The sequence below is a fragment of the Cucurbita moschata genome, unplaced genomic scaffold (assembly GCF_002738365.1).
Source record: "Cucurbita moschata cultivar Rifu unplaced genomic scaffold, Cmos_1.0 Cmo_Scf00044, whole genome shotgun sequence".
NCBI lineage: Eukaryota > Viridiplantae > Streptophyta > Magnoliopsida > Cucurbitales > Cucurbitaceae > Cucurbita > Cucurbita moschata.
This window is the reverse complement of record NW_019268560.1, coordinates 1,557,248-1,568,389: the sequence shown is the minus strand read 5'-3', so window position 1 is coordinate 1,568,389 and position 11,142 is coordinate 1,557,248. Positions and strand designations below refer to the sequence as shown.

The 11,142-nt window shown below is 36.2% G+C and overlaps 1 protein-coding gene across 3 annotated transcripts; it reads left to right on the top strand.

Moving 5' to 3' along the window:
* The first annotated feature begins 37 nt into the window (after positions 1 to 37).
* On the top strand, positions 38 to 7,609 carry LOC111433995 (chaperonin 60 subunit alpha 2, chloroplastic). 3 transcript variants are annotated; one of them, XR_002708893.1, is made up of 10 exons: positions 38 to 246; positions 332 to 506; positions 1,006 to 1,127; positions 1,227 to 1,434; positions 1,519 to 1,664; positions 1,777 to 2,083; positions 3,216 to 3,466; positions 5,239 to 5,439; positions 5,632 to 6,019; positions 7,277 to 7,609. XR_002708893.1 is itself a non-coding variant. In XM_023071284.1 (9 exons), the coding sequence occupies exons 1-9, from the start codon at positions 181 to 183 to the stop codon at positions 5,917 to 5,919; spliced, it is 1,764 nt and encodes a 587-aa protein (XP_022927052.1). In that variant the 5' UTR covers positions 38 to 180; the 3' UTR covers positions 5,920 to 6,284. The 3 variants fall into 3 exon arrangements, 2 of the variants coding, with proteins under 2 accessions (XP_022927052.1, XP_022927053.1); XM_023071284.1 differs by lacking the exon at positions 7,277 to 7,609 and having other exon boundaries at positions 5,632 to 6,284; XM_023071285.1 differs by lacking the exons at positions 38 to 246; positions 332 to 506; positions 7,277 to 7,609 and having other exon boundaries at positions 1,058 to 1,137; positions 5,632 to 6,284.
* Positions 7,610 to 11,142: the final 3,533 nt, after the last annotated feature.

Genomic DNA, 11,142 nt, shown 5'->3' with positions numbered 1-11,142 from the left:
TTGTATAATCTCACACAAACCTAAATAAATCTCTGTACACCATTCGTATGGCCAAAGCGAGTGAGGGAGAGCTCAGGCATGGATTCCGAGTCCAGACTGGTGTAAGTGGATAAAACCCCCACTAAACCTCTGTTCGAATGACCCGTCGTCTCTTCTCTTCTCGACGACGCCAACAACCTCATGGAAGTTCCCGCCCGTCTTTCCTCACCGGCTGCCGTTCCCCGAACTCTACTCTTCCCTGCAACGGTTAGTCTATTTCTTTCTCTGTTACGGCAAATCTTCTCTGTATATGCATCCGTTCCGTCACTTCGCGTTTCTGGATGTTCTGCAGAAGCTCGGTGGGAGCCAAAGGCTATTTCGGTACGCGAGAAATTCATGGAAGATGAGAAATCTTGTCGTCAGGGCCGGTCCTAAGAGGATTTCTTTTGGTAAAGAATGCAGAGGGGCATTGCTAGCTGGTATTGATAAGTTAGCTGATGCTGTTTCTGTCACGTTAGGACCCAAAGGTTTGTGGGCCGTCATATCCTCTTTAATTCTACTCATTTTCTTGAGCTTGGATATGCCATATTGCATATGCTTGTGTGTGTGTGTGTGTGGGAAACCAATGTCTAATTCTTACTGTGCTCGATTTATTGGTTAAATTGTGTGCTGGACTTGAAGTGGTGAGTTTAAGATGTTGTTTCTGTAAACAAAATGGCTTTGCATTATATTTTAGTTAATCAATTGCTTCTAATTTGAAGAAATTTAGGAGGAAATGTATGAAACACGATTTGCTGGAGTTATAATTTCTGAAGTGACTGAAGGAAAAGAGGGGAAAGTTTGACCATTTAAAAATGGATTTGTGCGAAGAACTTTTAACGTGGTTTTGACCACTTAAATCTGTAACTATTTGGTAATTAGTTCTTTATTGTTCAATCTACCCTGTGAATGGTTCAAGAATGATGCATAGTAGCTGTATCTTATCAGTCTTAGATATTTTAGTAGTTTTTTCGCCAAAACGTGCAGGACGCAATGTTATTCTCTCAGAAAAGGAAACGCTTAAGGTGGTTAATGACGGGGTTACGATTGCTAAAGCTATTGAGCTTTCGGATGCAATTGAGAATGCAGGAGTGGTGCTGATCCAAGAGGTTATTCATGGTTGTTAGTTAAAATCTCAATTGTTCTAAAACTTGCTTGGGTTGGGTTTAAACATCTAAGATATATATCTTTGAGTTGTTGGCTTTCAGGTTGCTAGTAAAATGAATGACTTGGCTGGAGATGGAACCACCACTGCAATAATTTTGGCACGTGAAATGATCAAATCTGGATTATTGGCAGTTTCCTTTGGAGCTGATCCGGTTTCGTTAAAGAAAGGAATGGATAAGACTGTAAAGGAGTTAATCGAGGTCTTAAAGAAGAAAAGTACTCCTGTACAAGGAAAAAATGATATTAAAGGTTCTTTCTTCTCATCTGGTTGAACACTGGTGAAGTTTCATTTGGGAAGTAAATGGTGCTGAGCTAGCCTCGTCCTTTCTGCAGCTGTTGCGATGATATCTTCTGGAAATGATGAATATGTGGGGAACTTGATTGCTGAAGCTATAGAAAAGATCGGCCCTGATGGTGTGATCTCAATCGAGTCGTCCAAATCCTCAGAAACTTGTGTAATAATAGAGGAAGGAATGAAGGTAAACAATTTAGCTGCAAAACCGCTCGTGTAGTCTATGTCATGTGCATCTGAAAATCTATATCGTTGTCTCTTCATTTTTCCTTATGGTTCGATTGTATCTCTTTCCACAGATTGATAAAGGTTACATGTCGCCTCAGTTTATTACAAATCAAGATAAGTCTATTGTGGAGTTTGACAATGCAAAAGTCCTAGTAACCGATCAAATAATTTCGACTGTCAAAGAAATCGTTCCTTTGTTGGAAAAGACCATACAACTTAGTCTTCCTCTGCTGATAATTGCAGAGGACATCTCGAGACAAGTTCTAGAAACTCTAGTGCTGAACAAGGTACAGGGTTTAGTTAATGTGGCGGTTGTAAAATGTCCTGGGCTTGGTGAAAGAAAGAAATCTCTATTGCAAGATATTGCACTAATGACAGGTGAACTAAATGCTTTTATGAACTGCTATATGCATGCTTAAATGTTTGTTATTTCAGTGGCACATCTAAGTAATAAAATTTACTCAAGACTTGTGTTGCTCTTATACGTTTGCTTCGGGGTTTTGGAAGAGGGGAGGTTTTCTGGTTCAATGACATTATACATCGAATTTTATTTAATTATATTAAACATTATGGTGGTAATGTAAACTTATCATCTTTTATCGATTTTCCGTTCAGATTTTTTTGAGTAGCACTTAAAATGCCTGCATATTCTTAGGCTTTCTGTCAAATCACACATTGGTTGGAGAGGGGAACAAAGCATTCCTTTAAGGATGTGAAAACTCCTCCCTTGTAGACGCGTTTTAAAACTGTGAGGTTGACGGCGATACGTATTGGGTCAAAGCGGACAATATCTGCTAGCGGTGGGATTGAGCTGTTTGGTATTAGAGGAATGGTGTGCAAGCGAGGACGCTAGGCCCCCAAGGGGTGTGATTGTGAGATCTCACATCGGTTGGAGAGGGGAATGAAGCATTTCTTATAAGAGTGTGGAAACCTCTCCCTAGTAGACGCGTTTTAAAACTGTGAGGCTGACGACGATACGTAATGGGCTAGAACAGATAGTATTTACTAGCGGTGGGCTTGGGCTTTTACACTTTCCGTTCATTGCTTGTATTGCATTTTGCCCTGAAGTTGTATAGCACACCTTTGTGTCAGTTTTCATGGTTACTGGAAAGATCCTAGAGTATTTTTGGGACGTGTCCAACTTTTCACAAAGCTATACCATGAGTATTTGAGACGGTAGAAACTCTATTTAAATCTTTCAGGTTTATTTTTCAGAGTGCATATTGAGACCTCAATATAGGTATTTTGGTGCTATTATTTCTATTCTTCTTCTGCCCTCGATAAGCTTTATAGTAAGCCGTTTTTTTTCCTGTTCGAGCACTCATCATCCTTGCCTCCCATGTTATGTTGAACTTGTTAAAGTAATGATATAACTAAATTCACAATAACCCATCTGCTTAAGCTTTTGGATTTAGTGATGATTTAACATAGTATGGGAGAATGATGTTATGACTATCTGATTATGTTACGATACGATATTAGATAGTTGACTTTATTTTAAAATCGTCAGGTGCTGATTTTCTCTCTGGAGATTTGGGTCTAGGACTCGAGGGTGCAACGTCAGACCAGCTTGGAATTGCTAGGAAAGTAGTTATAACATCTAATTCAACAACAATAGTTGCAGATCCCTCTACTAAAGCTGAAATTCAAGCAAGAATTTCACAGATTAAGAAGGATCTTGTTGAAACAGATAATTCCTACCTCTCGAGAAAACTTTCTGAGAGGATTGCTAAGCTTTCTGGTGGAGTTGCTGTCATCAAGGTTTGTGGTTTAAAAGTATAGTTGGAGGTGGAGCTTTTATGAGAATTTTCACCATTTATTTGACTAGATGATTTTCCTGTTATGTGTCATATACTGGCCCTGACTAACTGAAATTTTTTTCCTACCCCTATTAGCTATGGAAACCATGGCGATGGGTTTAGTTCTTCCTCGTCGTATTAACTGAAAGCAGATTACCTTTTAGTGCAGTATTTAAATGGAAGTTGGTTGGAAGTATCTTATATATCAAAGGGAGAGACCCTTCAAAGGCCAAGGTTTAGAAAAACACTTTTCAATTGAATATGGGGGGTTATTGCAAAAAGAATCACTTCATGATGAGACCATAAAAACAACCGTTTCTTGTAGATCCTTCCTCCTTGTTGCCTTCTTCTCCTTGGAAGATGTAACAGCTGAAGCTCACCGCTAGCAGATATTGTCCGCTTTAGTCCGTTACGTATAGTCATCAACCTCACGATTTTTAAAACGCGTCTGCTAGGGAGAGGTTTCCACACCCTTATAAAGAATGTTTCGTTCTCTCCAACCGATGTGGGATCTCACAATCCACCCCCTGGGGCCAGTGTCCTCGCTAGTACACCGCTCAGTATCTAGCTTTGATACCATTTGCAACAGCCCAAGCCCACCGCTAGCAGATATTGTCCGCTTTAGTTCGTCACGTATTGCCATCAGCCTCACGGTTCTTAAAACATGTCTGCTAGGAAGAGGTTTCCACACCCTTATAAAGAATGCTTCGTTCTCCTCTCTAACCGATGTGGGATCTCGCAAAAGACTCTTGCAATCCTTTTTTCGAGTGAACTTTCCTAAGGAGAGCCCTTATTCCATCACACAAAAAGATTTTTGCCTTACGACTGAAAATTTGGCAGTCCCAATGAGAGGGCTTATGTGATGCTGGGTGGGATTGAAGGTCTAGAAAAAGTTTCAAGTAAATCTCCACCATAGTTTCAAGGTGAATGGAACACTTAGAAGGAGACAGGCAGCACTGCCTGTTTCGGAGATGACACAACAAGAAGGAGATTCTCATCTATTTAGGTTCCTTTCTTGAGATTTTATCCCGAGTGTTTAAACTCTCGAGAAACATGGTCGAGAAGAAAGCATTGCACATCTTAGGATAGGTAGCCTTCCAAATAGCCTCCGTGAGCTGCAAGTTGAATGCTTCTTGTTCCTTTGTGAGCATGTTAAAAGGGGTCCAAGACATTTGAAGAGAAGGAACATGAAGAACCACAAAGAGCCGATCTTCTTCTTGTTGTATTGCAGCATGTGCTCCTCCTTGCTCCTGAGTTTCCTTACAGAACCTCTCTAAGTGCCCGATTAAATTACACCTCCTACACGTCACATCTGGCTTTCTCTAGCTTCTAAAGTTTGGATGATTATGCTTCCCACAGTGCCTAGTTAGCAATCCTAATCAACTTGTCTGAGTATTCGTTAATGGACTCAGAAACCTTCATGTGCATTCTCTTGAATTCCCTCACCAAGTTCAACATTTTCATGTTCTTAATCCTTTCATCTCCTTTATACTCACCTTTGAAGAATTCCCAGATCTTCTTTGCTGACTTCAAGGCCATAATTTTCTTGAATATAATATGAAACACAGCTAAATATAGGCCGGCTCTAGCCTTTACTTTCTTGTGACCCTATCCTTGCAAGTCTTGATCTGGTTCATTGTTGTGTTATTTTTTTTATGAACAGTACAACATCCAAGGAGTAAAATATTTTCTTCTGCTTCTTTTTTATTGTATGTGGTAATGTGGTCAAAGCAGGTGGGAGCACATACTGAGGTGGAACTTGAAGACAGGAAACTCAGAATTGAGGATGCAAAGAATGCGGTATTTGCTGCCATGAATGAAGGCATTGTTCCTGGTGGAGGTGCTACCTATGTTCATCTCTCTGAATTTCTTCCTTCCATAAAACATTCAATGGAAGATCAAGACGAGCAGATCGGTGCCGATATTGTGGGCAAGGTATTGTGGATACCCCTTTTCTCTGCCTTTGTTTCCACCTCTCTTCATTCTTTAGTGGAAATCGAACTGCTATTATCTTAATACCTCTTTGATATGGTGAAATGGAATGCTTAGACTTGGATGCTAGTGTTCTTGGTAGATAATCCAAGTATATTCTATTATGAAGAAGATGAATATTGCAACATATTGCAGGCACTTCTTGCACCAGCAAAATTCATTGCAAGTAATGCAGGCGTTGACGGAGTAGTTGTTGTGGAGAAAACTCGAGCCTGCCATTGGCGACATGGGTATAATGCTATGGCAGACAGGTATGAAGATCTTATTAATGCTGGTGTATTAGATCCTTGCCTTGTTTCAAGATGTGCACTTCAGATTGCAGCCTCAGTTGCTGGGATCATTTTAACGACTCAAGCCATAATGGTGGACAAAATAAAGAAACCAAAGCCACCCGTTCCTCATGTTCCTGGAATATCTCCATGAACGCAAAGAAAAGAAAAATAGACTTCCCGGGAGTTGACATGAAAACACGAGAGATCCGCCATGGCTTCTCTGCTAAGCTTCTGAGCTTGAGTTGAATAAGGTAAAGGTTTAAATAGCTTTCATGTTGTTATGAAGCATTAGATTAGGGAAAGCTCCCATTTTCACCTGTGGCTGATAATATGATGAAGGAATTTAACTTATAGGAACTGGGTTTAGCTCGTCAAGTTTGCCCCTGTTTTCTTATTACCACAGTTTTGGTATTGTTATTAGGTTTCTCTGTTGTAAAATATCAACATTTTGTAATGACAGCTCCATTATCTTTCATGTCCATAGAAATGTGAGCAGCTGGTTGTTTTGGGCCAAAATGGATATCCATTTTGGAATTGCTTTGTAATTAATTACAGGGTTCCTATTATGGAGTGAATCTATTTTAGAGTTTTGCAAATAGGGACCCAATTTGGGTCGTTTTGAAAGTTCATAAGCTAAAAGGAATAAAAGTTGAAAGTATATGGACTAAACCGAACCTTTCATGTTACCGTCCAAGTCTATTGTTAGCTGATATTGTCTTCTTTAGACTTTTCCTTCTGGCATTCCTTCAAGGTTTTAAAATGCGTCTACTAGGGAGAGGTTTCCACACCCTTAAACAAAATGCTTCGTTCTCCTCTCCAGTTGATGTGGGATCTCACAATCCACCTCCCTTTGGGGCCGAGCGTTCTCGTTGGCACTCATTCTCCTCTCCAATTGTTGAGGGATCTCACCATCTACCCCCTTTAAGGCCCAATGTTCGTGTTGGCACACTGCCCGGTGTTTAGCTTTGATACCATTTGTAATAGTTCAAGCCCATTGCCAGCAGATATTGTCCTCTTTGGGCTTTCCCTTCTGGACTTCCCTTCAAGGTTTTAAAACGCTAGGAAGAAATTTCTACACTCTTATAAAGAATGCTTTATTTCCCTCTCCAATTGATGTGGGATCTCACAATCCATCCTTCCCTTCGGGTCCCAGTGTCCTTGCTGGCATTCGTTTCACTCTCCACTCGATGTGGAATCTCACCATCCACCTCCGGGACCCAGCATCCTCGCTGACACACTGACTGATATCTGACTCTGATACCATTTGTAATAACCTAAGCCCACTGTTAGCAAATGTTGTCCTCTTTCGGTTTTCCCTTCCGAGCTTTCCCTCAAGGTTTTAAAATGCATTTGCTAGAGAGAGGTTTCCACACTCTTACAAAGAATGCTTCGTTCCCCCCTCCATCCGAAGTGGGATCTCACACTTTAGAAGTACTTTAAGATACTAGAATCCGTTAATCCAGTGAGCTGTTTTTAGTTCTATCTTCTGATAGCAAATTTTTCTACAGTTCATTGCTGAAGCAAACAGTAAGATTTACAAATGCAGTAGCAGATCATGAGAAGATCAAGACTGAAGTGTTATACCAACCTGCATTAAGAAACGATAGCAGCACAGCTGCTTTAAGTAAAGTGTAATACAAGTTGCCTTCTGCCTATTTTAAGACAAAAAGTTAGGAAATAAATACGCATTTATGGTAGCTCAATGTGAAAGAGAATTAAGATAGGTTTAGAAACTGTGTTTCGAAGTATATTTTTTTCATTTTTTAGAATAAAAAATTATGTGTTCAACTACGATACGATGAGTTGCCCTCGTGGTCAATAAGCATCATATAACTTATATCTGACGAGCTCTTTCGAATGTAGTAGAGTTGATTAGGACACTTATAGGTGTAAAACATACGTATTTGAATGAGTTTTTCTCAATAAAGTTAATCGTTTGAGTATCATGAATTTGTGGACCGTGATTCAGGTATTTACAATAATATTAACTTGAGTACATTATCTTTTTGGTTTCCAAAGTTTGGGCAATGCCAATTTTGTTAGGGGCATTCAAACGACTCGAGAATCTGACCAATCTAGATTACCCAATCTAAACCCTAAGGTTGGGTTAAGTTAGAGTTTTTTTTTTTTCTAGTTTGGGTTAAGAATTTTTTAAAAGTTGAAAAATTCGAGTCAGTTTATAGGTTGACTTTTTTTGGTCAATTCAATCCAACTAACTCGAAAATAAGGTTACAAATCAACCCAACTTTATTTTTAAGATTATTATGAATATTAGGAGTATTTGAATTTTATGAGCTTTTAGTTATCAACGTAATATGTTTTATGGACAACTAAGATTCTTTAAAATAACTTAAAGAAAAAAAAAAACAACTCGACAACCTAACTCAACCCGAAAATAGAGGGTTGGTCCAAAACATTTCCCGAACTCAACCCATACACACTCCTAAATTCCGTTTTTCATCATAAACTTCACCAATCTCGATTAAATGGTTCCAATTTTTGTGTTTTTTACCCAAATATTTCACCTTTTGATAATGACTGTGGTTAAATTCAACACCATACCAACCTATAGAAGTTTCAGTTGAAGCCTACACACATAGCTCACTCATGCTAATGTATACTTGCTTGGTCTAGAGACCAAAGATTGGTAAAAAAAATAAATGCCCTTAATAGCTTTCCAAATAAGAAACACTTTAATTTTGTTTAAATTTTCCATTTAATTATTATATTGTACTATGGAACATATATTTTATTAATTATTATATGAAATATCATAATATTAAATTTTAGAGATTTTGTAAATAAATAATTAATCAAATACTTTATTATGTGAGATCCCACCTCGGTTGGAGATGGAAACGAAACATTCCTTATTAGAACATAGAAACTTCTCTCTAGCACACGCATAACAGGCTAATCAAAGTGGACAATATCTTCTAGCAGTGGATTTGAGTTGTTACAAATGGTATTAGAGCCAGACACCGAGCAATGTGCCGTTGAAGACGCTTGTAAGATCCCACATTGGTTGATGAGGAGAACGGAACATTCTTTATAAGAGTGTGGAGACCTCTCCCTAGCAAACGCGTTTTAAAAACCTTGAGGGTAAGCCCGAAAGGGAAAACCCAAAGAAGGCAATAGCTCCTAACGGTGGGCTTGGATCGTTACAATGCATCCCTTATATGAATGTAAAAACCGTTTCCTATAAAATGTGTTTAAAATCGTGAGGACCACGACGATATATAACGGATAAAAGCATTACGTATTAACTTATTATTAATGAGATTAAAATAAATGATTATGATGATGAATGGTGGCTGATGTGTATGAAATCTTTTGCAAATTATCATCGCCATTATAGTGAGAGGTAACCATCATGGTAGCTTAATGTCCAAGCTAAGTATGTCTTCCACTTCCAACTCACCATTTCATTCAATTTTAAGTAACAAAAAACAAAGCCAGCGAGAGAAAACGTTTTTTTTTCCCGAGTTTCAGACTAATCTGTTTAGTAAATGATATAAGTCTGAACAACTAAATCAGTTGAATTATACTCGGGATTGAAAGATAACTATTTGATATATTTCTTTAACAAAGAACAACGTTAATTGTCTTTTAAATTACAATTTTACCCTTTACAACTTTAGCTCCGTGCTTATTAGTTCTATAAGCTTTAAAGACATTTAACATGCGCGGAGAAATTAAAAATAATAATAATAATAATAAATACTTAGTAAAGTCAATTATGCCCTTTGAATTAAAAAAAAAAATTACCCTTAAAAGTCAAAAATAATTTTTACAATAATAATTCTACATAAATAAATAACATTAGAATATTTTAATTTTAAAGGTAGAGACTTTCACATCATCCCGCTGACCTGAAATCTCACAATTCATTTTCTTGGGGTTCCAGATTGTAACGACTCAAGCCCACCGCTAGGAGATATTGTCCTCTTTAGGCTTCCCCTTTCGGGCTTACCTTCAAGGTTTTTTAAACACGTCTGCTAGGGAGAGGTTTCTACACTTTTATAAAGAATGTTTCGTTCTCTTCCTCAACTGACGTGGGATCTCACAAGCGTCTTCAACAGCACACTGCCCAATGTCTGACTCTAATATCATTTGTAACAACTCAAATCCACCGCTAGAAGATATTGTTCGCTTTGGCTTGTTATGTATCGTCATCAGCTCGTGCTAGAGATTGTAATTATCCCATGAAATAAAAATATATAAAATTTTCAATTATCGAAACAAACTGTGATTGTAATTTATATTAATTACTTGAACAAAGTTAAAATTATATATATTTTTTTCTTTAAATGGAGCTTTTAATTTAGATTTTTAATTTAAAAAATAGTTAAATAATTATAAAATTCTATTAATTGAAGATTTAAATCAATATTTATATTTATAATGAGAGATAAAAAGTCAACTGTAAAATTATTTTTAATAAAATAATAAATAAATAAATAAATGATACAAAATTTTGGTGCAAGTCGTTCAAGGACGTGTGTTCCACCAACTCTTGAAACGGTGAATTTTAAAAATTAAATTAATGAAAAATAAGAAAGAAAAAAAAAAGGAAGGGTTTTTATGTTCTGCATGCGGATGCACCATAGTAAACGTGTTCTCCTCTCTTAAAATCATGTAATTTTAATTGAGCATTTTTTTGGATTAAATTATAGGTTAAGTGGTTCAAATTTCACGTTTAATTTTTTTAAAAAATTTAAAAATTAAATTTTATGTTTAATTTAAAATTTTTAAATATTTTAAAATTTATTGGTTACCAAATTAAAAATTTTAATTGTATAATTTTAAAGTTTAACCAAATATTTATTCAACCTATTTATAAAAATATAATTAATATTCATTAATGCTACGTGAATATTTTTTTTAACTCATAATTCCTTACATGTGTTATATTTTAAAGTTTTCAAAATTTCTAAATTAAATTTAATAAAAAGTGAAAATAATTCTTTCCAATTATTCCTAAATTAATTAATAAATCATATAAATTTAATTTTAAAAATAATGTAAATTTTGGAGTCTTGCTTTAAATTAATAAAAAAAATGTTGTAAACCTAACTTAAAAAATATTAAAAAATAATTTAAAAAAATGTTATATCTCGATAAATTTATAACTTTATAACTAATCATAATTAAATGTGATTTTTTCGTGAAATTTTAAATAATTAATTATTAAGATATGTTTGACCTGGAGAATACAATGAAATGTTACATAATTTGCCAGCAATAAATAAAGATAAGGTGTCTAGAGTTAGATATAAATGTGACCACGTTAATAATGACATTGTCCATACATTAAAATAAATACCAAATAAAATAATTTTTTTTGATAATTTTATTAATTAAAAGTGCTTTT